The sequence below is a fragment of the Anas platyrhynchos genome, chromosome 5 (genome assembly GCF_047663525.1).
Source record: "Anas platyrhynchos isolate ZD024472 breed Pekin duck chromosome 5, IASCAAS_PekinDuck_T2T, whole genome shotgun sequence".
NCBI lineage: Eukaryota > Metazoa > Chordata > Aves > Anseriformes > Anatidae > Anas > Anas platyrhynchos.
Window position 1 is genome coordinate 11,291,358 of NC_092591.1, and position 27,269 is coordinate 11,318,626.

General features: G+C 49.0%; 1 protein-coding gene and 1 long non-coding RNA gene across 2 annotated transcripts in view; both read right to left on the reverse strand.

Annotated features, from left to right (window-relative positions):
* The window catches only part of RCOR1 (REST corepressor 1), an 80,684-nt gene that overhangs the window by 11,018 nt on the left and 42,397 nt on the right, over window positions 1-27,269 (reverse strand). Inside the window, exons 4-7 of the mRNA XM_038179450.2 lie at window positions 13,260-13,312; window positions 9,157-9,318; window positions 6,363-6,481; window positions 2,794-2,872 (exon numbers count right to left, since the gene is read on the reverse strand). Coding sequence (XP_038035378.2) covers window positions 2,794-2,872; window positions 6,363-6,481; window positions 9,157-9,318; window positions 13,260-13,312 — 413 coding nt within the window. The remainder of the gene's footprint in view (window positions 1-2,793; window positions 2,873-6,362; window positions 6,482-9,156; window positions 9,319-13,259; window positions 13,313-27,269) is intronic.
* Window positions 14,852-22,924, reverse strand: LOC119717030 (uncharacterized). The gene is made up of 2 exons (XR_005265973.2): window positions 19,532-22,924; window positions 14,852-18,101 (listed from the first exon to the last, which is right to left on the reverse strand). It is a non-coding gene; the product is annotated as an uncharacterized lncRNA (long non-coding RNA).

Here is a 27,269-nt window from a genome sequence, read left to right on the forward strand (position 1 = left end):
TGAGCCAGGTAAATTATTCAGCATGGTTAGATGTTTCAGATCTATTCATATTTCATCTGCATACAGAATTTCACAGGATCACGCAGTAATGCCTCGCAACAAGTTCAAGATGCAGGGTGACCAACAGGCAATACCTGCAGTGCAAACATCCCAGAAGCCTCAAACCTAAGTAAAAATGGAAGTGAGTTTCAAATGATTGTTTTACACAGTTCAAAGAATGTGAAGCTCTTCTGTGTTGTGGACGAGAATCCAGACCTCCAGCAGAATGGTTTTTGACAGCTCCAAATGCTTCTAAGCCCCAGTGATATTGCACAGGCTGTGAAAATTCAAAAATCTACCCTATCTTGGAAACTTGCTTTCCTGGCCACACATTCCTGTAGAATTATATCAGCTCATGAAAAACAGAGCTGAAATGCAGGGATTTAGCAGTGCTCCTCTATTTATTCAGATAGTGCCGCTGCTATCCAGAACACTTCAGTGATACAATGCCGCTTCATAGAAACAGTTTCCTGAGATTTCATGGTTTAAAAACAAAGACCAAGCTCAATCCATGTAAGAGCATGGGCTGAAACAAGAGGCGTTTCCAGGAGCTGCCTCAGGAAGAGGGATGTTGAGAAGCTCTTACGGAGTCAGCATCTGAGGAAACCTGAACAGTCGCACTAGCACTGAAAGTGCTAAGAAAAGGGAAGATTCCCCCTCCAATGATCCCCAAAAGAGGAAACACAGATGAGAGATTTCAGATACTCTTGAGAAATCCCGGTATTACTCGACAACTCATACAGTAACTGACACATCTCAGAGCTGGAAAAACCATCTCTGTGGGGTTGGGACAGGGAGGTTCTTTACGGTAAAAGTCCTTGGCTAGCAGTGCATCGCTGACCAAGTGGTTGAAACAACCACAACCATCAGGAACAGCCCCCCTTCCTGGATACCTGCTCTCCTGAGGCATTTTCAATCAGCCCCAGGCTCAAGTACTGCAAAATCAAATTAGCTCTGAGCTGGCTAAGCAGGTTGTCAGCTTCATTTTGCCCAGCAGAACAATCACTGTCCAGAAGAGCCCCCAGAAGACCGCCCGCTGTTGCAGCCGCAGCGTGGCCGCACACGCTCGGTGAGTTCAGGTGACCTTTGGCTGGGTGCGAGCACGCCGTGCCCTCTGCTAGTACAAAAGGGAGGGCAGTCACCTCCCGTGCAAGACATTCTGCAAGAAAAAGAAGATGTATTGATGGTAGCTGTCTGCCATCTGCTCCCTTTTGGCATTAAAATAGAGGCAGTGAAGCTGGCGAAGAACGACTGTTCCCCCTGTGTCCCGAGTTCGCAGCACGCCAGCATGGCAGGGAAGGAAGCTGTAAGAAAAGGGATTGAAAGGTCTCTTTACGGATGCAAGCTTTCAGGAAACTTAGGGAGAACTCCTAACTTGATTTGTTTTTATTAAAAAAAAGGAAATTAGATGATAGTATTGATTATTCACAAGATATACTAGGCAGCTGCAGCATGCAGCTGCAGCTTAGCCAAGCAAGAATCCTTCACGTCTGGGTGTCGCCGAGGCTTTCAAGAACTCAGCTTCTCGTGAGGGTGTATGGCTGGACATCCACCCTGCTCCTAGGCAGTCACTGGAGATGCTGGCTTCTTCAGTGAAAGCAGCAACTAGGCTTTTCTGGGACGTCTGCAGAGAGCACTCTGGCATGGGTGGAGAACAGCCCAGAATACTGTGATTTTTCAGTTATTTCCCTTCAGAATAATTTATTAGAGGAATTAATCTCACTGACAGCAACTGACAAAAAAATGCTGTAGGCCCTTGCTTTTGCCTGTTGTGCAATCAGTTTTAAATAATTCTGGTGTTTTTTCCTATATATAGCCTTTTAAAAAAAAGTAAAATCAGATGATGATGACTGTCATCCCTGAGAGAAAGCAGGCTGTAAGAAATCAGGAGAGGGAGCTACTTCAAGGAGAGAAGGCCTTAGGGTAAACATCTTCCCGTACCGCTCACATACACAACCCATACTGCTGCTGAATCGCAAGATTCTTGTTTAGTAACAGATAATCAGACAAGTTTCACACGTGAAAAGAAAAGTATACACTCTCCAGTTAGGCATCACAGGTGGTTTAATGGTTTTCAGAAGTGTCTGTTATATTGGCGTGGCTCTATTTCCATCCAGAACTGTATCCCAATTTAAAGTGAAGTACCTGCACCTCACTTCAAATATTATGCTTTAAGTAGGTAAATTATTCTGCATGTAATGACAGGCTAAGGCCCCTCTGACAGACAAAAACTGGCCACACAAGATTTCTCCTTTACCATTCACAGCTGCAGTTGCAATCCTGGTGTCACCGAAATCCTCAGAACTACTGCTGAGGCCTTCAGCAGATCAAGAATCGACCTTAAAGTCTGTGCTGCAGATAAACACACTCCTGCCAGTCTACCCAAAACAGGTCAAAGGACTTACTTCCCTTCCACCAGGCCGTCCAAGGAGGGACATCAGTGCTTCTACTCCATCTCAGCCCCCAGTTAGCTTGACTTCAACCATCACCAAGGGTGGTTCAAGCGAACACAGCCAACCCTGAGTCAAAGGCTCCAAACACTCACACAGTACACCAGCATGTGATGGCAAAGTCTAGAATTCTTCCAGCTTATTTGTCTATACTTGTCTTTATCTAAGAATAATTCTGAAGACAATTCTTTTCTTGTATGACAGCCATACAAAGCACAAATAATGAAAATTAGATACTGTCAGCTTCTACATCAAGTAGCAAGTAAACACTTTCATTTGTACAGTAGTAAGAAAAGAATTATACCTCCTTTTTGCTCTCCTTATTTTGTTCAACTTCAATATCAATAGGGTTATTTCCATTTGCTTCCTCCATTTCATCCTCACTGGAAGACAAAAGCAAACAGCACTGTATTACTTTGTGAGGCTCTGTTTCTCTATAAATAGCACGCTAAAAATGCATGGATGCAACAGCAAGTCCAACAGCTTTCCTTTCTCTTTTTCCACCAGGGTGGGCTTTTTTTGGAGGGGGGTCTGTGGTGTTATTTATTTTCCCTATTTACTTGTTTTTAAGTAATTCTGAATTATAAGGATACTAGAGACCGTCTCCTTAAAGAAAGACATCGGTAGTGTATTTAAGCAATGGAAGTCTGCTCAGATGAAGGCAAGACACAAGAATTTGATTATATAAGTTATCTTTTAAAGAACAATGGACATTGAGCATTATAACTTTAGACAAACGCAGACAAAGACTTAGAATTACAGCAAGCAGCTCTAACACAGATCTCATACAGTTCTAACATTTAGCAAAAAAGATATGCACAAGATGAACTCCCTCAAGAACAAGCATAAAAATGTTTTTTCTCAGTCAAAATCTCACATTTCATTCTCCCCTGTAAAAGAAAAAGAGGCATCAGTTACAGAATAATAATAGGCATGAAATTGGGGCCATATTGAAAGTGACCTTGGCACACCTGGCCAGTTTGGCTTCATTGGAATTTTAATCAGACATTAAATCGAATATATTTTCACCATTTAGAATTTTTGTACTGTACACAACTAAAGTTAATTGCACCATTTGGGATGATGCCCAGAAACTGAAGAAAAAAGCTGATCTCATCAAAGCCTTTTTTTGAATTACTACATAAGAAAAATAAACCTATTTTGTCATGTCAAACTTCACAGCCTGGTTGAGGAACTTCAGCTGGAGCAGGTATGTCGCAGCAACACCGCATGAGGCAGGGCAGAGGAACCCAGGCAGGAGCCGTGCTCAGCGCCTGGCTGCTGGGAGCAGCCTGAACTTGTCCCCAGGGGAGCAGGGGACAGCAGGCTCGGTGGGTGCAGCAGGTAAGTGGGTGCTAATTTCAGATTTAGCTCACGGCTGTCTCCATGCTGCTGCACAGATGTCAGCTAAGGAACAAATTGCTGAGTGACTCGAGCTGGTGTCACCACCACAAGGGCAGTCACTTGCACAAGCTGCTCCTGCTCTCCCAAGCCACCAGCTGACCCTTGAGGTATTTAGTTTGTAAGGTATTTAGTTTGTAGAATCGTGATTCCAACGAATAAAGCTCTCAAGCACCTCCCCATGAGCTGCATACACACGGCTCCTCGCATACAGCCCAGAAGGGCTACTGAAAACCCAGTCCCAAATGCACTGGGAGCTATTTCTGTGACAACCTGAGGGGTTAGGGAATTTCCCTGCCTACTGCAGAAGAAATACCGCAGCACTTGAGTGAGATACCTCCGGCTGCCTCTTCTCTTAAGGCAGCTCTGCTGGAGATGGGGCTGTATTCTCACCTGGGTTCAACTGTCAGCCTTTCTACAAAAGCCAAACCCCCACAGGCTTCACTTCACTCGCGGTTTGCTCATATTCCAGCAAGTTCTCTAGGCATGAGCTAGATCAAAACCCACTCAGTCATTTTGGCAGTTTTGGACATCGATCATGATTAACTGAAGAACACTTGAAATTTTGCCAGCACCCGGTGGCACAGCACATCATCAAAACTCGGGCATCCTACCTTCACCCAGCTTTATTTCCACACTCCACATGGCTGAGCTGAAAAATCCTTTGGGAGTGTGGAGGTTTCACTATTTTACACAGGGGAGGGGAAGAAGGGGAGACCAACATCAAACTGAAGGCCTGGTGCTGAGCTTGCTGCAGATATAAATCGAGTTATGCATTTCCAGTCCAGCTGCCTTCTTCAAAGGCTGCAAAATTACAGCACGTGGCAGCCCATACAGTTCTTTCCCAGTCACCTCTTGGTCAGAGGTGCTGCTTCATCCAATAAATAGATATATGTTACCAGAGAGGTATATTCCCAAATTGCAGTACTCACATATATGAGCACAGAAAACAAAATAGAAATAGTATTAAAAAGATCCTTGACTACACAGCACTAGACAAACACACACTCCTTATAAGAGATTTTTTCTTATAAGTTACTAGCAAAAAGACAAAAACAAGCAGGATGCGAAGGAAAAAAATAATCAAGACAACCTTTGCAGAGAAGAACAGAATGGGAAAGAGAAAGCCAGGTCAGAGAAAGCCATCCAACTACTGAACAAGCTGGCTGGTAGTATTCTCCCTGGCCCTGCCTGTTAAACGAGTATTGTTGATCTAGTGAAAAGATGGGAGAGGTTGGGTGAGTCACTGGTGTGATACCTCTCAACTCTGGCAATATTCATCTCTTCCCCCTTCCCAAACAGGGCTCATCACCCAGCGCTGGAGCCAGCACATGGCTCTCTGGGAAGCACGACAGTAGCGACTCCTTTGAGGGAAAAGCTTTTGCAGAACATTGCCCAATGTGGTTAGGAGTCTTCCAAAGCCATGCACACACCTCCAGATTGGGCAAGCTGGGTTGCAAAGATGTAAACTGCATTTTACTGCAGGTTGAGGAGGCACCCACATCGAGCAGATGGACTTGCTGCTGTTCAGAGGGACGGCTTTCCCCCACGCACCCGAGGCCACAGCATTATTTCTGAGGCCCTGGAGCTGAGCTCCAGAATTAGGCAAAGTCACCGCGTGGCAGTTCTAACTGGGCAGGTATTTCTAGCCATACACACACGGCCACTGGCTGACCCACCGTCTTCAAGGGCACACATCCAGGGGGCTCCAACTTGCAGACAAAGCTGCACAAGCAGGAGTCAGGCTCATCAGCAGAAGCTGGTGACCTCCTGACCACCACCACCCCCCAGATCCTAACACAACCAGCTCCTTGGGACACTGCTGTCGGAGGTGTCATCGTAAGCTCCCCTCTTCCTGGTCTAACTTCATTTTTCTCAGGGAACAGAGCTTGGCCCAAAAGCCTTACACTGGGAACAGTTTTCCACGTGAAAGGCATGGGAAAGGGGTGTGGGTGCACATGCACAGGCTGAGGGGTGCTGCACTGGAGCCTGTGCCCCAGCTGGTGCGTGTTCTCATTCTACTGAGCACTGCGTAGAGGAAATAAAGGCAGATTTCTAGCTCTTTTATGACTTCCTTTTATTGTGCTGCTCATCAGCTTTTCTGGCTCTGCTGGCAACAGTGCCAAACAGCTTGTAAACATCGGTTTTAATTTCATTTTCTCCACCCTCAAGCAGTATCAGAGAAAAAAGTACCTAGAGTGCTGGGATGGTGACCACTCCACTACAGGGCCACCAGGAATTGCCCAGCGTTGGAGAAGGGAGCGCACTTAACTGCTGCCAGATTCCTTTTGGCTTAGAGCAAAGCAAAACATGCACAGCAGGGAAGAAGGGGTGGGGAAAGAAGGAGTGGTACCAGGAAACATTTGGGGGGAAATTCCTACACCTAGTTTCTTACAAACTAACAGTAACGTCTGAGGTAGTCTAAGGAAATCAGTGGGCATCAATACACGGCCTTTCTGCTTGCAAACCTACCTTTCCTCACGTTCCCTTTTTTGTTTACGAGCATGACGGTCCATCACGCTAGTTTTAGTCCTTGTCTTCTTCCAGGAGTAGTAAAATTTCACCAGGCTGGCTATTGATTTGTCAGGAAGCTGTAAATTAAACATGTATCCTTTTATACGCTTATATGTAAAGTAACCCCAGGAGTTCACCCACAATTGGTTTGGTTTTTGTCAAGGAACTTCTGATTCTCTACTTTGGATTCTCTGAAAATTTCAAGCAAGGCAGTTCTGAAGCCTTTCAAATAAAAGAAAGAGAGAAAAGAAATCTGTGGGGGACTGTTTCAGGTTAATGCCTACCATTTGGGACAACAAAATCTATAAAGAGCATCTCAGCAAGCCTCCACTGACCAGCCAGGTAGCTGGTTCCCTTCAGAAAAGAGGAACATCGCAAGAACAAATCCAAAATGGATCCTTGAAAGTGAGCAAACAGTTTTAAAAGCCAACACAAGCATGTGTAAGCAAATGTAGGAATTGCTGAATTGCAGGCTACATCCCAAACGTATCTTTGATGTCAGGTTAAAAAGGCCCATTCACACCATTCACATGATGAAATCTATTCAGGTCTCAACAAAAGATGCTTTCAAAAGTTGAAACATCATTGTATGGTTAACTGAGGATATCGGAAAACCATAAGTCAGATTTTTTTTTGTCCTCTTACACTAACTATGATGCCCTGTAGCTACGAGAATAAAGTCTGCCTCAGGAAAGAGTAAAGCTACACTAAGCCTAGCTCTCTACTTCTGAGGTGTTCAGCATGCATATTCTTACACAGGACTTCTACGAGGTGAAAGACCAGCCTTTCGCTGAAGGAAATGTGTTTTAGATAAAAGTCTGATTCAGTTGGGAGGGCAGGATGGCTGGGGAGGAAAACAAAACTGAGCACCAGCCAGACCTCACTTACTAAGGTACTAGAGGTGAAGTCTTCACTTGCAATTAGCTGGTTGGCAGACTGCAGACTGACCTCAGGTCCTACCGATGGATCCCACCACAACTACCAGGCTGGTCCACAATGGCACACAGGCACAAATCCACCTGCTCCAGCAGAACATGTGCTGTGCCCCCTCGGTGAGCTGCTGTGGGGTTGTGTTGCCAGCAGCCACGCAGCAGGCTGCTACGTTGGGATTACCGAGTTCCACAGAACAAACTCAGGGACAAGGCTGGTTGTGACAAACATCAGCTTGGCTACAAGCACACGCTACGAGTGCCAAAACATCAGCATCAGCTCCGGTAAATAACGCAACTCACTTCTCATTCCTGCCTTCAGTGACTCTCCCTCTGTTCCAAGCCGCAATGGTGCTATTGGGCCAACAGATAGAAACTAACAGCTAACACGCTCCCCAGTTCCTGTCCCCTGCTAAACACAAAGCTTCGTGCCATTTAATTCCTTCCATGCAGGACGGTTTTTCTGGGAGCAACAGCAAAAAAGAAAAATCGTTACCCAGGAACAGTGTATGAACTCGGCTTCCCTCCCTGTATGGCTATGCACTTCACTCGGGGACAGTCACATTTCTGCACACAAACTGAAGGGTGATTTTTTATTTATTTTTATTATTTTTTGCTTTGTTGGTTAACCAAGCAGCAGGAAGGTCTTTACATTCCTCTTTCTTTTTTTTTTCCCCCCCTCACCAGGATATTCCCTCCCTCCATGTAAGAAGAGAGGAATAAAGAAGAAACTGGCTTCACTCTTCAGGAGTCCCCAGCACTCCAGGTTGTCTGTATGCCCATGGCATGTGGGCAGCCCTATCACCTGAACCAAGGCAGCAGGAGCCCCCAGGACTGCAAGATCAAACGAACATCAGTGCAGGTACATTCAAGGAAGACGTGAGGAAAGCAAGCCTCTTCCTGCCACCTTTTTGAAAAGGGACCTTGCAGCTTTCCTTCATGCCTATGGGGCAGGTTGCCTTTCCCTTTTCAGCAGGATCAGGGACACAGACCTTCAGGTGTGCTTTAAAGAGGCTGAACAAACTGCAACTACATAGGCTTGCCTCAGGAAGTCACAACCATGGTTGAAGAAGAGTGAAGAACAAAGTCTGGTTCCCACCCAGGTGACAAACAAGCCAAAGAAAGACTCAAGATTTAATTAGTAAATAAACAAACATCTAACATCCCATCCTCTCCGTATTTCAAAAAGGATCTCATTACCTTTTGCTTGAAATCAGCGTTTTAACATCCTGCTCCCTTATCCCACACACACCCCAGCGATTCCCTTTCATGCAGAAGCCTACCCTTGAAGTTTTCAATCTTAGTTTTAAAAAGATCGCTAGCAATTGGAAGCAAAGGGCTGAATACTTGAAATGATATATAAACCTCCACCACAGCACCCACTGACAGTCCCAAATCACATTAAATACAGACTTCATACTCAAATAAAATGAATTCCTAAAAAGCAGGCTGCAAGAAAGGAAATCAGCTTTGCACAGAGATAATCTTTACTCGGTGTGTGGGTGGGCACGCGTGCACAGACCATGCCTGAACTCCAGCTGAGACAAACACTACCATGGCACATAGGGGACCGAAAACCATAATTTCCAGCCAATAAAAATTACACAGTCAAAGTTTATCCTGAGCTGGTAAAGCACTTCAGGAAGACGCTTCTGCAGAAGCTCCAGAAGCAATGTTGTTTTTATCTAGTCACGGTATTATTTTTCCTCCGACATCCCCTTTGGCCCATTTTCTCTCAAAAGCATTAGAGCAGTTCAGCACGATCAGCACAGGAGATTGTCCAACTGCCTGCTCTGCTTTTTCACTCCTCTGACACCACTTACCATCTGCTGGATCCTGTGAAAGGTTTTCCCATGGAAACTGAAGGCCTGTTCAAACAAGACCTTGTCTTCCACCGTCCACTCATCTGGGAATGGAGTAAAGTTTGGCAGATCTGCCAGCGACTTCTCGATGTTGTGCTTGTGCCAAAACAGCATCCCGAGAGCCTAGAAACAACAAGGACACCGCAGGGACAACTGTAATCACAAGTTGTATTATCATATGCGTGCAAAGGGAGAGCCACAGCATTTTTCTCAGGGAACACGTTGACCATCGCTTTTAATTCTCTGCTCCATCAGACACTTCTGTGTGCCAGAAACCTGCAGTCTGCCCCACACCCTGCCAGGTTTTGAGGAACAACTGAAATTGACACAGACCATGGAGGTAGCAAAGTAAGAAGGGAGAACCAGCAGAGAAAGGGGAGAAGAAAATCAAAGAGGTGATTCCTACTTCACTAATCATGATCTGCACAGGCCAGCTAAGCAGAGCCTTGGGAAAGCTACCTACAAACCAGGCTGGACTTTAGCACTGACCAGAAGTTCCCTGACCTCCCATGGCTTCCCGTGCAGTCAGGAGGACAGTTTAGTTGCCTGGGGTTCCCTATGGGTGTTTAGGGGCTTTTTTTGAGGGGGAGGGCAAGAAAAGGCGAGAAGGCGGGGGAAGAACGAGGAGAAGGAAGGGGCAAAGGGTGCACACAGCTTTGACTTGCTGCCGAGACGTCCCCGGGCCAAAAGGAGGAACAAACCTCCCTCGTTTTAGGGGCTGCTCATTTGTTCCCCTCAACAACATCTCGTTTCGCTGTGGCAGCCTCCGGCACCTGCAAACGGCCCTCCTCCCGCCTGCCCCGGCGCTCCTGACAGCCGCCCCTGTCCCAAGGGTGAGGTGTGATCACACGTCGCTACATCTGGTGTGCCAGTGACCACTGCAAGTCATTTTAGGAAGGCCTGACTCCGCAGAGCTAGAAACCAGCCTTTCACAAGAGCTGCGAAGTGAAAACAGCACCTAACATGCTGAGTAAAACATCAGAGGAACCCGCTCAGCGTATGCAAACTCGGTTTGGGTTTCGCAGCCTTGGTTACCCTCGTCTAGTAGTTTCATCCTGTCCACTCAGAGCTACAAAATCCCTTTGAGCCTGGGGGTTCCCCACCGTGCTTCGCTATGCAAAAAAGCAGTTCCTCTTGGTGTTCTTGCTTCATGGAGATCTGCACGGGGCCGGACTGCAGGCCTTATCTTATCTTGCCCTGACCCTGCTGACCTTGCAGTGCCACCTAAGCACCTCTCTCCCCTGGTTCAGGAGTCCCTTTGCCAAGACACAGGACAAGAAGGGTTTGGGCACGGCCCAGTCACCAGAGGTGGCCCAGAAGCCACACACCCAGTTATCTCCGTCCACCTTGAAAAGTGTGAAGCTAAAGAAACTATTCTGCAGTCTTGAAGGACCAAACTTTCTTTCCCATCATCCCTCCTAGCTTCAGGTAAGTGCTATACCAAATGCCCCTGTGGGAAAGCAAGGGGAAGGCATGGAGGGAGCCATTTTGGTGCTAAACACTGCTACGGCAGGGCCAAGTGGAGAGCTACTCCCACAAAGCAAAGGGTCCAAAAAAAAATTAAAAAGCTCTTCCTTAGTGCTGTGAGAAAGCAACAGATCCATTTAAAAACAACCACCACCGCCGCCTAAGATGATGGCTTATTACAAACAGCTGAGACCCCCAAAGCACCGAGAAGCTCTCACACACTCCTTCACCCCCACCGTGCCCACGGGGAGCTCTCTGCCCTGGTCCACACGCAGGCACACACCTTTGCCAGCCGTGTTTGTCCCCGGACACCTGACCCAGGCTGTCAGGCAAGCACAGCACGCAGCCAGCTCACTGCAGCGCTCCCAAAAGCCTGTAACCTCTACACCTCAGCCTGCTGCAGCTTGCCAACCCCAACCCAAGCGGGCTTGCCCTGCCAGAGCCTACCCTTTGCCTGCCTCGAGCTGGCGAGACCGAGGGGACTCCCTTGGGCACAGCCCCGAGCCCTCTGGCAGCAGAGCCAGCAGCGTGGTGCCAGGCCACCGGGGAGAAGGGACAGTGACACAGGAGCCGTGCTGGCATGGTCACGGCCAGCTGGAGGGCTGAAGCATGGCCTGGCCGGCCTGCCAGACGGCTCACTGCTTGCCTCCACAAGCCAGCACGTCCTCACTGCCATGGTATCAGGCACGGATAGCACAACAGGAGTCTGTGTTACAGCCATCAGCCAGAAAGCTGCACAGGAGACCGGCTGTCTGGGGGTGCATGTGTGGGAAAGGCCTGCATCAGCCAGCAGAGCCAAATCCTGAAGGGGCCAAATCCTAAAGCTCGTCCTGCCTGGCTTCCAGGGGGGCTGTATGGGCTCTTCCAAAGCTACCCAGCCAACAGAGACACTCATGGCACCTGCTGAAGAGGAAACATCCCTTGGTAACACAAGTCATGGTACAAGGCCGATCCTTTCCACTTATTTCCTGGAAGCGCCTCGCTTGGTAGTCTAGGAAATCCCAAAGGACCTGGGACGTGTTCATCTCCAGAGCACTACATGAGAGTGCTGGAGAAGAAGTGGAAAAGTTTTTAGAAGGAGGGACATTTTTAGCTCCCGTGCCCTGGTTTGGAGAGTCCCAAAATTTCTGTACCCACAGGAGGGGTGGGCAGGGGGAAGGCAGACGGGGAGGAGGTGCTATGAGGAAAGGGTGGGAGGTATCTATTTCCAACATTAAAATGAACGCAAGGCTGCTAGCCAAATAAAGTTTTCCAAACTACAAGAATTTGGTTTGTTTAAAAATCACAGGCTTCATTTTCATCACTCTTCTGGATCAGTCTACACTCTCCAAATATTTCTCCACTGAAATGACAAAATTGGCTTTTATTATCCTGAGCTTTTATTACTCTTTTAGCAAACATTACCCACAATTTCCAGTACTTGGATATACCTATCTCAGTTGAAGTGAGCCATCCAGGATTTCATCTGGATTTAAGCATGCAGCCTTTCAGTGCTTTTTTGTTCTTTTTATTGGCATTTTCTGCTCTTAGAAACTACAAATATTAACTCTGATCATCCTGAGTTTTCAGAAACTTTTGCTGGCTATTTCGATTTTAATGTTCATGTCCCACAAGAAGTCTTTCTGAGGATGAATATCAACCACTGAAAGCCTGACTCAAAGACAGCAGAATCATTTAAATAAACCCCCTGCCTGACCAAATCACAGACTTCTATGGTAATGGCTTCTGCCTGAACAAATTCATAAATTTTCAAGTTTTCTTAGAATCCCTTTGTAGAGATTACAGTATGTAATTTGCCAATACAGTAAGTCATAAGATTCCCCGCCTTACCTTTCCGGGCAAGTGCATAAGGAAACTCTGTAGAGAGTTCAGAAAAATTTCCCCAGTCACTACTCATCTCCCTAGGCAAGTGTTGAAATCGATGTTAGTTAATATGTGGAAGATTAGTACACAATCCTAGACTGAGTGGAGTAAAGGAGAGGTCTGCCCCTTGAAACAGGATTTCAGTCCCTGAGCTGAAGGCAGTGGCTAACCTCAGGGACGGCTGGTGAAGTTAGTACTGCACAGACACCTAAGAGCTCACTTATAAATGGCAAAATGCAACACATTTTTAAGGTGTGTAGCCCTGGATATGGGTTTGTCTCAAAAGAACATGATGGTTCAATAGCTCATTAATAATCCAAGATATCCATGAAGCAGCTGTGAAGCAGTCAACTGGAAACCACAACACAAGCAGGCAGCAGTCCAAACACACGTCATTGGCCTTTTTAATGTTGTTTAGGGGTTCCGAAAGCATTCAACAGGTGGTCACCTTAGGACGCTTAATACTTGTGGTCAAACTATTCTAGAAACTATGATGTTGCTTTTGTTTTCTTCTTTTGACGCTTTATGTAAAACTCAAGGTGAACTCTATAATCCCAGAGTATGGGTCACCATTAGGAACAGCCAGTTTGGGGAGAAGTAAACAGAAGAAAACAGAGAAAGAAAGAAAAAAAAGCACAAGGGGAAGAAGAACTTGCAGACAGTCATTTAAGTCGAGTTTTAATACCTGCTGAAAACAACTTTTTAAATAAAGTAAGCATTCAAAGGATTGTTACCTGCTCCATATTGTATCCATGCTTCTCTTTAGCAATGGCAATGTATTCGTCCACTGAAAAACAAAGAGAAGACATAAGGGCATTTCATACAATTATCTCAGCTCTTCTTCCCTTCCCAGGCTAAAACACAGTCCTGCAGCTCTGACTTCAGCCATGGTCTTTGTATCCTCCACACAGAACTCACATAAAGAGCTGCTGTTTCCAACCAGTCAAGAAAGGAAGGAAACAAAAGAAAAACAGCCAAACTACTCCATATTGTCCTTAACAAGCTTAAATGATGCGTGATATCCAAGCCAGTTTCAATACTTCCGAAACACAGCATATAATATTTCAAAACAGGTATTTTTGAGCTAAAAGCACAAGCATTTCTCCCATGATCTGCTCCCATTTACTCTCTGAAAGTTTTTCGTATCTTCTTCTAGTATCAAGTTACCAACCTTGTTCTCCAGAATTGCAGAGATGTGAGTCCCAACTCTTTTTTTTTTTCTTTTAACCCCCCACCCCAAAGCAGCTGTTTTCTTAAGAACACAACACCCCCAAAGACAACCCATACCCTTCCAAAACTGCCAGAATCCTAGCGTTACACAATCACTGCAGCTATCTTGGCAAATTTTTCGGTCCCTATGCCTCAGCAATTCTCATCTTGGACCAAACCCCACCTCTACATACCAGGCCCCTGCGAGTTTTTTAACCTTTATAACATGAAGATGCCCCGTGGAGTTATATTTTGTACAGACAAAACTAAATCCCAAATGTTTCTCCCAGTAAGAGTGACTGAGCTCACGTTACATCCAACTGCAACTGGATCTAAGGCAGCATCCAGCGCTGTTCTTCCAAAGTCCTTGCACTTGGCCATTATTAGATATGCCATAATGATAAAACCCTTGAAAAATAAGCTAAAAGTGAGCCTCCCACTTCACTTGACAGAGCAGAGGATGCTGGAAGCATTGGTTGTCTGTAGGATTTCTGATGTGCAAAGCACCTGGAAGGCTTCGAAGAGGTACACGTGGCCCGAGTTCTCACCGGTGTACAAACACTGAACTTCAAGACAAGTCATTAGCAATAAGCTCAAATTCATTCTCCCTTCTTTTTCTGCACACACACGGGGAGGGACGCAACCAAATTCCTGTGCTGAGCATCCAACAATGACGTGGAGAGCACGCACAGCAACTAAGGAAGGAAACGGTTCTGCGAGCACTGCAGCTGAGGAAGCCACATTTCCCACGGTTTGTGCCTCATGATTAACTTCAGCTCTCACACGTGCTGCTCCCATGCCTTTTGCTCCATGAGAACCCGCCGTGACGCACTGCTGTCTAAGAGCAGGGCATTTCTTAAAGCCTCCTCCTCATGCCAGGACACTCCTCGATCCTGTCTTCAACTGGGAAAACTGAGCTCAGAAGTTATTGGGCAAAACAGAGAGGACAGATCAGAAAAGGCACAGCAGCAGAGCACCAGCCTCTTGTTTTCAGCCTGTCAGCATTAGAAACAAATGAAATCCAGGTGAAGCAGACAGCCCATCTTACTAGGCAACACGGCATTTGATACCGATGCCCAGCCTTGATTTGGCAAGATGCACTAATTCATTTTCACACTTTTTTTTTTTTTTGCAACACCTTTATTTTGTTAAATGCCATGGAGAAGCCTGTGAGAACACTGACACAGCCGCATGTCATGGCAGGAGAAGAGCACGATGCACGTCAGCGAGGACACCCCACAGAGTTCTTGCTCTCCCCACCCACCTGCACACAAGGGGCACTCCCAAAGGCTGACGAGCCTGTTTGTTGGACCACACTCGGGATGGGTTCACTAGGTTTTATCAGCCCTCTGAGGAAAGGTGGAGCCGCAGCCACTCGGTTGCAGCCCTGCAGCAAACATGCATCTATCTCTCCAAGTCAGCAAGTTGGTTCTCAGGATGGTGCTGGACTGGGATAAAAACCCTCCCTGCTTGCTGACAGCCTCTTCTGGTGTTATACAAACATCACAGAAGAGTTGCACGGCCATTGGAGGTGACAGGATGGTGATAGAGGCTTCTCGGGCTGAAATTGCTGCATTGCTGAATCGAACATCCTGATGGTTTCAGCAGGGTAGGAACCTCTGAAACCAGCCTTGCCACAGGAAGACAGAAAAGGTCACAGAACCACAGCCCGAGGAGATAACAGCATCCAGGAGGACCACGTGGGGACAGCAAAGGGAACCGCCTCTTCACACACCATCCTTCCCTCCACCCACGGAACGAGGAAGGGAAGAGCAGAAGGATGTGGGCAGATGTGCAACTTCGGATGCTCCCAGACTTCATAAGCACACCAAAAGCAGAGGCTGCCAGGAAATCCTAAGTATGGCATTTCCCAGTACTTCAGCTAAGTGCTCTTGGCTTCCTCAGGACAGGTATTCCACATGCAGCGTGATACATTTTGTCTACAGGGGAGGTGAAGGAAGGGAGGAAGGAAAGGAGTTGTATTCTCTGAAGTCCAAGGCTGAATTAAGCCCCTGAATGCTAAGTACTGCTGCATTAACCAGCTCGCTTCACTGGAAAAAAATCTACGGGTCCTGATTTGACTTCAGCATCTTATCCTTTAATATATACAGAGACGAGATGAGGTCATTCTGCTCTCCAGCATTACATTTCTTGTGCCAGACACCACAGGCAATGAAAGCATTCTTCTCCCCTCCCTTGCTCCCCACCCCTAAAAATCATTACAGCCTTTTCTCTCCTAATCCCAAGATCCTAAGAACATTTGCAAGGATCCCCCACACCAGTGGGATTTTTCTTGAATTAAGTCAGAACACCAGAGTGTCTGCTACCAGCAATCTGCACCGTGAAAGGGGACAGGATGCCTTCCTTGGCATGGTGGGGATGTAACACCTCGGTGTTGTACCTCGCTGCTTCAGAGGAAGAGAGAAGAAAAGAGACAACAAGGCAGCACACCAACCACGAGCAAAGGAGAGCTCTTCCTATCCCCTAGGAGTGTTTGCAGAAGAAAGGACAAGGAGGCCGGCGCTGTGCTCCTGCACGCAGGCAGGGAACAAGCTGACCTGGCTCACTGCGCCTGTCGCTTCTTGGCTAGCTATGGCTCGCTCTGGTGCTTGCACCATCGGGGAGGTCTGGCGGTGTCTCCAGCACTCCCTTCTTTTTACCATCCCCCTCCACACGAGCTGAGCAAGAAAGAGCAGGGCACCGGCTGAGTCACAGGCTCCCTTTCGCCTCCCATACCAGCAGAGCCTGGAGCTGCCACCAGCTTCATGCTTCGCATGCCAGCCCAGAGCAATAAGCGCTCTCTTCCACCCCTGCCTTCCCCCACGTGCTTCCAGCGAGCCCAGGGCAGCGGGCACGTGAAATTCTGCCTTTCAGCAGCACTCAGCCACGCTCGGCATGCAAGCAGCAATCTGTGCAGGCAGCAGGAGCCCGGGGCAGAGCCCTGCTTACACCAGACAAACTTGCCAGCCCAGGAGCCCCGGCAAAAGCTGTGCCACTGCATGTCCCTCTGCCAGCACAACTGCAGCTGAGCAGGGGAGATGGGGACGCCCTCCCCTCCCCTCACACCCAGCCCGGTACTGGAAGTGTTTCTGCACGGAGTGGGCCAGAACGACAGCACTTGGGCAGAGACGGGTGTCTGTGTGACACAGGAGATGCTCGGCTCCTCTGGAGGCTCTTGTTGCTACTAGAAACCAGATGCAGGAGGAGGGACAGAGCAAAAGCACAAACTGGTTTGTTTCTTTACCAGTTGGGCTACGTTTCTTCCCTTATGTGTGCTTTAGCTGTGGTGGGGAAGAGCAGGACCCCACGCGCACCCCCTGCCCAGAGTGGAAGGAACACCCAGAGAGCTGCTTCCTACAGGCAGTCATGTGCAGGAAAGCAGGGGGATAAAAGGTGGGGACACGAAGGGAACAGAGCCACGCACACATCCTCACCAGCAAAGAGGAGCACAGGGTGCTCAGATGCTTTCAAAAAGCACCTCTCTCTAACACAGGGAGGGAGAACTACAAAAAGATGACCGAAGGACCCCAAACGCAACATTAACACAGAGAAAGGAGATGTAGGGGAACAAGAAAGGGAGCAGAGGAAAGTGCTTCTCCTCCACCATCTAGAAAGAGGAGTTTCTGCCCAAAATGGTGCCCTCAGCCCCCTGAACATCGTGGTCTTGTTTCCAGCTGTCTCTGTCTCTCAGCCTTTCCTTCTGCTAGCTGCCTTTCCGCAAGAATTCCTCACTAGAGGCTAAGGGAAGGGGACCCTCTTGGCTGACACGAGCAAACAACTGCATTGCTGATTTTCAGTCCCGCATCCTCGAGCAGTGAATTCAGAGATGTAAAACAGGAGCATTAATTTTGGGCTGGGGGGTGGGAGAGCTCTGAGGAGAGAGACGCCTGAAAGCGATGCCTCCCCTCCTCACCACTTGAGCAGATGAAACGCTCTCTCCAAGTGGGTCTTTGGGGAGAACTGCCCCCACACCCAGCCCCAGCTTGCTTCTTACAGACCCCACAAGTGTCGTGTTGTGCCTGGTGGACTCAGTGACCCCGAGGAGGGTTTGCAGCAGAGGCAGGAGCGCTAAAGCCCAGGGAACGCACCAGGAATGCAGAGGTAGAGCTGTTGCTGCAACCTCAGTTCACCCCTATTACTGGGGTACTGCAGGAGCTCTGAACACTTTGCATATTACGTGATGCAATACCCTGACAGAACAGGGTGAAATAAGGACAAAAGCAGCAGCCTTCACAGCCTCGGTAATGTGCTTCACGGGGTCTGATCAATGCTGGAACCTGTGAGGGATTTCGGATGCGGCTCTCCATCTCCCCCTCCACTCCCCCTCCTTTCGGAAGAGAAGAAGTCAAGACCCAGAACAAATCAATCTGATATAAAGAAAATAAGGAGCGGGGATTAGACACATACATGTGAAATCCTTCCAATTGTCAAAACACTTGTGACAGTAGACAAACAACTCGCCACAGTTTCTACCTCGGTGTAGAAATGAGCAGCTGCATTGCCGTCCCGCCGCCTCGGTGGAACAATCCTGCCACCTCGTGGCCCCAGCACAGGAGAGGAAGGCAGGAGAAGAGCCGAGCTCAAACAAAGCCACTCGCTCAAGTGAGCAGCAACAGGAGGCAGTGGGGAGCAGGCAGAGCCCAGAACGAGATGGGCCTGATCACTTTTTCTGGGTGGAATTGGGTATAAAAGCAAACAAAACCCATCTGCTTAAGAGGCTGTTAGTTTTTCCAAGGCATATTTCCTCTCCTTGGCAAGAGGAGCAGGAAAGGGATGGAGAGCCAGGGCACAGCCATGTTTTAGGCCCCTTGCTGCACTCACCTGGGCAGGTGGGTGGCCTCCTTTCAGACTGCTTCTAGGAAGAGAGAGCACTACAGCAACACAAAGGCCACTTCAGCAAGTGAAAGGCATGAAAAGATTTAACTCCACTGTATCTACAGCAGGTGAGGCAAAAGTCTGGAGGCAACTTCAAGCCAAAGAAAAACTGACCTCAGGTGGGGAAGTCACCATGAACGGGAGCAGCAGGGGCAGAGTACCTCGAGCCAAGTGACCACACAGTAGGTCTCAGCTCCCACCCACTTACCTCCCCATGGCTCAGATCCACTTGGCCATCACCTCATGTCCTTCAGCAGCAGGGCCAGGGTGAGCATCCCTCACCCCAGGCACCCTGAGAAAGGCCAGGTCTGAATGGCCCAGCCAGAAGTGGGACGTGTTCCTTACCCCAGCACAGCACGAGGGCAGGGATGAGCAGCAGGCAGGAACAGGCACAGCTGGATGGAAACCAGCACCGATGCGGGAAGTCGCTCCCAGCCACACCTGGAGCCAGGGAGCTGCAGCCTCAGGTGGCAGGACGAAGGGATGCAGTGGAGTGCCCTGCTGCTGAGAGATCTGACCCCTGCAAGCAGCCCTTGTGCCTGCTGACAGTTTGATTTCTCAAAGGGAAACACACTCATGCTAGCAAAGAAAAGCAGCTATTTCCCATCTCTTTTTCTTAATCCTTCTCTTTGCTTTGCCAGCATCTAAAGCTCAGCCCAAAGCTGGAGCTCCAGTGATGGTTCAAGACCTGACCCACCTGTCTTTAGATTGTGCTGCAGCAGCAGGAAAGCTGTACCGCAGCCACGGGGGCACTGACACACCCAGCACAGCTTCAGTAGCTCGTCAGAACCCTTTCAAGCTGTTTACCAGGGAAGGCCTTTTGCTAGGATGCACGTTGCCCTTAAAGCTTTTACCAACACAGTCTGGTTCCTGAAGTTGCGCTCTCAGCTGGTGCCAGCGCATCAGGAGGGTGGATACTCACTGTAAAGATGCACACGGAGGACTCTGGGGGAAAAGAGACCACTTCTTGCACGTGGGATGCATTTAAGCTTCAGCTGGAGATTCGCTCGGCCCTGGCATCAGCGCTGCTTTCCTGGAGGGGCAGCACGGCTGTACCTGCACAGAGCCCTGGGCACCTCCTGTGTGCCACAGGGGGGAAGGATGAGGGCGATCTGCCAGCCCAGGGAAATCTGCACCTTTGGGACCCAGCACCAAACAGGCAGAGCCACTCGGCCCACTAACCTACGAGGATTTGGGATCCCGTGTCAGAACATACAGCAGCACACGGTGCCTGCTGGCAGGGAGGCAATGCTCAATCCCTGTGTGAGCTTCCGAGACGCAGACAAGGAAGTGACCCTGGGGTAACTGCATAGAGCACACGCCTAACGAGAGCAGGCTTACAGCAGAGCAGATCTTTGCACAGTTCAGTACAGGGAGTCCTAAAGCCAGCTGTACCCCGCTGTCAGTCCATGGCCTGAGTTCACTCTGCAGAGAAGCCACAGCCCCAGATTACATACTTCAAGGCAGGAACATGCCCAAGCAATGCAAGTAGCTGCATTATCAATGTGCTTGTCACAACGGGTAGGAGATTTAAAGAATTATTTGATCAGATGGTTCAAGAGACATTAACTTGGATTAAAAGCAGCCTCCCTCACGCAGATTTTATTATGGAAATTACTACTTTTTGCACTCCTAAAGAGTAGCTGATTCCATGCATCGTTTCCAAAAGCCACAGTTCCATAGAACAGCTCAGGTCAGAAGGGACCTTAAAGCCCACCCAGCTCCAACCCCCTGCCATGGGCAGGGACACCTCCCACCAGGTTGCCCAAAGCCCCATCCAGCCTGGCCTTGGGCACCTCCAGGGATGGAGCATCCACAGCTTCTCTGGGCAGCCTGTGCCAGGGCCTCACAGCCTCTGAGTGAAGAATTTCCTCCTAACCTCTAATCTAAATCCCTCCTCTTTTAGTCTAAAGCCATTCCCCATTCTCCTGTCATTGACTGAGCAAAAAGTTGCTCTCCATCTTTTTTATAAGCCCCCTTTAAGTACTGAAAAGCTGCCGTGAGGTCTCCCCAGAGCCTTCTCTTCTCCAGGCTGAACAGCCCCAGCTCTCTCAGCCTTTCTTCATTCACTACTTTGGAAAAAAAAAAAAAAAAAAAAGTTTGACACACTAACAACAGAGTCAGTGTGGGGAAACAGACTCAGACTAGCAGTCTCATGCAAGGTTCATCCTAGGTCTCATACCTAGGAACATTTCCCAACTCCTCATCCACATGTCATGCTGCATCTGCTGAAATTCATTTTGTATTACACCAGCAGCATGGAAACGCAGCTTTCTGAGCAAGTGAATAAAGTAATTCATGAAAGGAGCGACCTCATACGCAAAAGCAAACAAAAAACCTACCAAAAAACCTAGCACAGAGCAGCCAGTCTGGGTCAGCAGACTGCTCAAAGGCCGGATCAAGCAGCTTGCTGTCAACCAGCCTCCGAAGCTGCCAGTGAACACCCAGACACAAAGCCCTGTAAAGAGGATGAAACCTTCCACGGGGTTCATTTCCCACCCTCAACAAGATTTTGAAGGCTCTTGTCCTCTTGTCTAAACCCAGAACTGTTGCGTTCCCATTGTGCTAGGAACACGAACTAATAAAGCTCTGCAGCAGAGCCAAGCTCCTTAACCAGCACGGGTAATTCTGCCACGCCACGACCCGGGGCACCCACACAGAAGGGGTGTGTGGGAGCAGAATGGCCATCAGGCTAAATTACAGCTCGTTATTATTGTTACTGATAATAAAACCCATCGCAGGAGAGCAGGAGCCATGCTGACCCCCTTTATAACGCACACAAAAGGCAGAGAAATGAACGATTTGTCCCTTAGCCACCTCCTTGGAGAATGTCACTCGGTCGGGTAGGACGCGTGGGGCAGGCCAGCGGACAGCGAGGGGATAGAAGCCGGAGTCACGCTGCGGAGCTGCCCACGGCTGCTGGGAGGCAGCAATGTGCTGAGCACGGAGCTGCTCAGGCAGGGCAGAGCCCCCCAGGTGCGGCCAGCAGCCTCCAGCTCCACAGCAGCTGGAGCAGAAGGCTCTGCTCGGGGATGGTGAGGGGGTCAGGCACAGGAGCAGTGCTTCTTGGTTGAATGTAGGGGGTTGGTGGGGTTGGGGTTGGCTGGCTGCTGCTGGCCTCCCTCGCTAAGTGAGTGAAAAGGGTCTGGAGCACAGACTGCTTCTCAGTGACCCAGAAGAGTTCTGCACTTGAGAACAAGTTGTGACACTAAATGAATAAAGAGAGGGACCAAGTGAAGGCAGCTTGATAATGGATGTGAACTAATCTTCATTGTATTTTCTTAAGTACTGCTGAGATGCTTTTGTTCCTTCTACATATGCAGTTAAAAACGCATTTTGAGATGTTTGGGACTGGACCCTTCTGAGAAGGGGAGGACCTCTTGACAGCAGCACTCTTTGCACTACAGCACCAGGGTGCTGAGAATCCCAAATGACATCTCAGATGTGCTTGGAAAGGCTCCCTTATCCCCTGGGTGCAAGCACGTTGGAAGGAAGCAGGACAGAGACGAGACAAACACATCCAATGCACAGGGACTGCGTAACCTAGAGGGAGTGACTTACCTCGAGGGTGGCTGTGGCTGTAACCCCCCGCTGTCTGCCCCAATCTCTTGAAAGTTCCCATCCTTGCGTGCTGCAGGAACAGGCCAGCTGCTGGACTAAGGCAGGCCGTGAATGAAGGCACCTAACAAGTGCCTGCTGCAGGTTAAGTCGAAGGGGAATTCCTGGTACCCCAGACAACATGAAAACATGGTATGTGGCCGCTGCTTTCGGCCAGGATTTAGAAGCCCAGACCTTCCTTAGGTTATTATTTATTACTTCCGATGCTTGCCGTGCTAGGAAATTCATAACTACCCCTACCACCATGTGAAAGTGCATGAGAAGTGTATGATTGGAAAATAACTTGCATGTGGAGGGCAAAAATAAGAGTACAGGAAAAATAATTAGCAGGAGTGGTTCCTAATTAGAGCAAAGAATGCTAGAACAAACATTATGGAGAGGGAAGCTCTGGCACACGTTCTTGAGAAAGTCTGGCTCTGCCTCCTGCTCTAGCACCTCTGTAAAGGTCACACTCAGCAGCAGGGTGAATTCATCACAGCAACCTTATGCCCGTGACGTCCTCAGGCATTCCTCAGGGAAAGACGTATCCCACAGGAGCTCCTCCCTGCCTGCGCACAGCTCCCATCACATCCCTATCAACACGCTCCTGTTGGTGCTTTTGCTCACCAGCCACCTCCAGGACAAAACAAGCAGTTACCTTCCAGATCCTCACCCTTCTTACTCTTCCCTCAAAGCTACAATAAGAGACACGAGGTCAGGGAAAAAAAAAAAAAATACACCAAAAGGCTCAGAGGCTGCCATTCCCACTTAGAGCCAGCAAGACGAGCACGCTTGGCCCGGCCCAGGGCTGGGCCAGGCAGCCCGGCGTAGCTGCAGCCTGCTGCTTCTCGTTACACTGGTCCTACAGCTCACACAGCGCCTCTCAGCCTGCCTAGGACTGCTCCCAAACGCCTTTCAGATCAAGGCTGGCTGCCAGGGTGACTCTTAACAGCGCTATCATCACTCCATTACATCCTCGTCACCTCGTCTCTGAACTTCTCTTAAAAAAAAAAAAAACGCATCGTGCTTCTTCCGAGCGCCAGCTCTCGTTCAGCCCCTGCAGTCGCAACCATGGTGGCAGCTGGCATTTTCAAACTGGGTCATCTCGCCACGTTTGAGGGCCCGTTTCATACTGCAGTGAAAAAGAGGAACAAACAGGTGGCAGGAGAGAACAAGGCACATGAAGAAACTGGTGACTGCCCCCCCCGCAGCACAGCAGCAAAAATTCCTCCAGGATTACGCAGCTACCTTAGATCAGACGCCCTTTTCCTGGATACTCTCCAACACGTTCCTCTTCTTTGGGGGGTTTGGGGGAATCTGGGCTTTTATTTTTTTCTTTTTGTTTGAAAAAGTCGTCTGTACCTTCGGTGAAACGCATCCCAAACACACACGCTAGTCCTTTTGAACTGAATTGCTTTCCTGGCTCAGACACAAACCCCTGCTGTGAAAGGGTTAAAGCCTCAGCTTTCATTTAAATATGCATCCCGGATCCAGAAATATCAACCTGCAGTAATAATGATGAAAGAGCTGCTCTGAGATTTCCACACGGCATTGCAACAGCAACGAGCACAGCAGCTGACAAACAAAGGGGAACTGCAGCGAAGTTTGAGGCAACTCAGCCATTTCTGGGATACACCCAGAGCCTTTGAAGCCTTTTTTTTTTTTTTTTTTGCTGTTGGTAATATCGACACTTTAAGCATCAAAAGTTGCCTCAGCTAGAATGAAATACTGCCTACCTTCATATTTGAGCATTTTCTTTATTATTTTATTTTTTTTTTTTTTTTAAGTGCAGCAACTGCAGCTTCTGGTGGAAGTGGCCATGACTGTATTATTTCTGTAGCTACACTCGAGCAGAATCCTAAATTAAACACCAGTTATCTCATTTCTGGATTCACGGAGTTGTATTCTTCAGCTATGGCATTTGCATCCAAGCTTCACAGCTGCCAGGTTCGCTGCATAATATGAAATTTGGATTAGGGATAAACATAAACCCAATTCTGCTCTTCCATTAATCCTTTTTGCTGTCACTGGGACAGCCAAGCTGATATTTCTAGGGAAGGGAATGAAGGAGCACATACAAATAGAAGGATCAGAAGTGTTTTTTGCCTTTTTCTTTGCCTTTTTTTTTTTGTGGGGGATTGTTTGTGGGATTTTTGTGTTGGTTGTTTTGTTTCCTTTCTGTCTTCCCTGGAAGCAAGAAAAGGTGAGCATCGAGCTGCAGGCGAGAATTACAACCCCTGAAGTCCACCCCTCAGAGATCTGGAAGCTTTGGATCTACCTGGCAGCTATTTTTAAGGCTAACATTTTTCTTATTCTCAAAAGGAGAAAAAAAAAAAATCAGACACAAACAAGAAGAAAAACACCAAATAAAAAAAAGCACAATGCACACACTCCATCTTCCAAAACCACTGCACCCAGCCAGCCCCAAATAAAAAAGCCTGAGCTGGGCTGGGAGTTCAGCAGGACTTTGCTGGCTGGTGGCAGAGCCCGAGCTGCTCCCACTCTCCCACCCCAGAGCCGAGGGGGCTGCGCTCTCAGTGCCAACCCAGCCTTCTGTGGGGTTGCCTTATAAACCAGAGCACTGGGCTGTAACCCTTCAGGCAGGGAGGATTGGAAGGAAGGGGGGAAATCATTAAACCCACAGTTCCAGCCATTTCAAAGACCTCGCTCGCCGTGTTTGGAGAGGAGGGACAAAGCTTTGCTGCTGCTGAACACACGTGGGACTCCATCCTCCTCCCGGCTGCTGCAGGGCTGGCTCCTGGGTACCTGTGAAGCACGAATCCCTTCCACTTCCAATGCACCCTGTTAAACAGAGGTTTCATTTTTTAAAAGGGAATTTTTAAGATTGCTTTTCCCAGTCTCGTCTCTCCCATCTGTGGTTTTCCGCTCACATTCACTTATTGTGAGCGCACCCTGTGCTCCAAGGAAATAAGGAAAATGAGACCTGATGATGGCAGCTAACGGAGCCGTGTGTCCACGCTGAATTCACAGGCCAAAATAAGTGAGCCGAGGGGGAAAGGATACGTGGAAGCAGAAGCCCTTCTTAGAGCCGTTTGGCTAAGCTACCCACTGAAAACAAACCCAACACAGAGCATGTGGAGCCTTTTCAAAGCCACGCTCAGCGCCTTGATAAGACAAATACTTCCCTGTCCTCTACTCTGTTGTTTTAGGTTAGAAAAGCCAGATTAAGGTGATTTTCAAGCTTGTGTCACATCCTCTTAAAAGAGAAAGGGAAGAATAACCACAGCTTGTTCTATGCACAGATTAACCCTCGAACCACAGCTCGAGACAGCCTCCAGTCGCTCAGCAGCAGCCAGCCCTCCGAAATCTGGGATCCACTTCCTTGTGGCACCTGAGGATGGTTACCAAAACTCTCACCCACGAGGCAGCAGCAGGCAGGCTAACAACCAGCACTCGCTCACAGCCTCTGGCAGGACCCAGGCTTTGAGCTCCCAGAGGCCAGCTTGGAGCTCGCAGGGCTGGGGCACCGCCGCTGAGCAGGGACACGTCCCTCCCCTTGCCAAAACGCACCCCACAGGGTTAACATCCCCAGTAACCATGACAACCAGCACTTCTTCCTCCATCAGAGCCTCAGCTGGCACTGCTGCCTTCCCAGGATTGGGTTTTGCAGCGTGTTTAAGGCCCCCCCAACCCCTTTTGTCCCCAGCCAGGGGTTTGGCTGAGCGCATGGTGAGGGTGCTGGAGCACCTGCTGCTCAGCGTGACCGGCTTGCCTTCATCCTCAGGAGCCTTGGGCACATCCACCACACTGCCCGGGGAACAGGGGGCTGCCTGCGGTCTCCCCAGGCACGCCAAAGCAGGCGTAGGGTGAGGCAGGAACAGTCCCACAGGCAGGATAACAGAGGGAGGGCTGGGGAGTGCCCGAAGCTGGAGCACTGATCCGTCAGCAGGTCAAGCAGAAGAGCAGGGGACCCAGCTGGCAGCCCTGAGCTGCCCTCCCGGGGTGCTGGGGACAGGGCCGCCTCTTCAGCACCACCCAAAAGCTGCAAGTCCACCGGGGACACCCACCAAAACATCCCGATAATGGTCAGGAACCAAACCTCACATCCAGGGCACGTGTGTGCTGTCAGGAAGAGAGCAGACAAGTGACTTTCAAAACAGAGCTTATCGCAAGCTAAACAAAGCAGCTTTCTCCTCTCGTCGTTCACCTTTGAACTACAGATGCATAAAAGCCCTCATCACATCCTATTCTCCCGCCTGCTTTCCACCCCTTCCTCCTGGGCAGCTGCAGCGTGCCAGCACTTGCTTATTTCCAAACCAACCCAGTGCCATCGTTATGGTTCCACCCGTTGGAGCTCTTGGCACGGCGACAGACACACTGCTGCGGTATAAATAGCTTCGTGCTGGCCCAGCTCGCTCCCGTGCAGGATCTCCACAGCACCCTTACAATGCATTTTTCACTGCCTGCCTCTCCTTCCCCACCTCCCACGTGCCAGGCAAAGAGAAGGCTGCCCGTCTCCCACCAAGCTGCTCCTGACCCCCTCTGGGGACTGTTGTGACCCCTGAAAGCGGAGCCTGACAGCAGATAAGGACCAGGCTGGCAGCATTCAGCTTCAGTATCAATACGGGGCAGGGCAGTAAGCGGTTTGTACAGGATTAATGGTTAACGAGGCACAGGATAAGAAAGTGAGCAGTAAGCCAACATATTTATGTTTGGCTTTGTGTGTTGTGGGTTTTTTTTCCTCTTTTTAAATCTTCTCCATTCAAATCTTATCCATTATTTCATGGCATCCAGGCAATCAGTTCCTCCAAGGTTCCACAGAACTGCTCTGCTTGTGGGACCTACCAGCTCTGAGCCATCACTAACGTGTGCTGCAGCAACTTCCATCTTCACACGGAGCCCCAGGAACACAGCAACGTCCCAGGACTCTTACCACAAGAGCAGGATGGATGAAATCCTAGCTAGGATTCACAGCACTTACAAACCAAGGGGCTACACCAACCTTCTGGAGACCCCATCTCCTTCCATTCCTGCCTCATATGGCTGATGATTTCCCCCTCCAAGGATAACACATCACAAAAACCCATGGTTTAAAAAGGCAT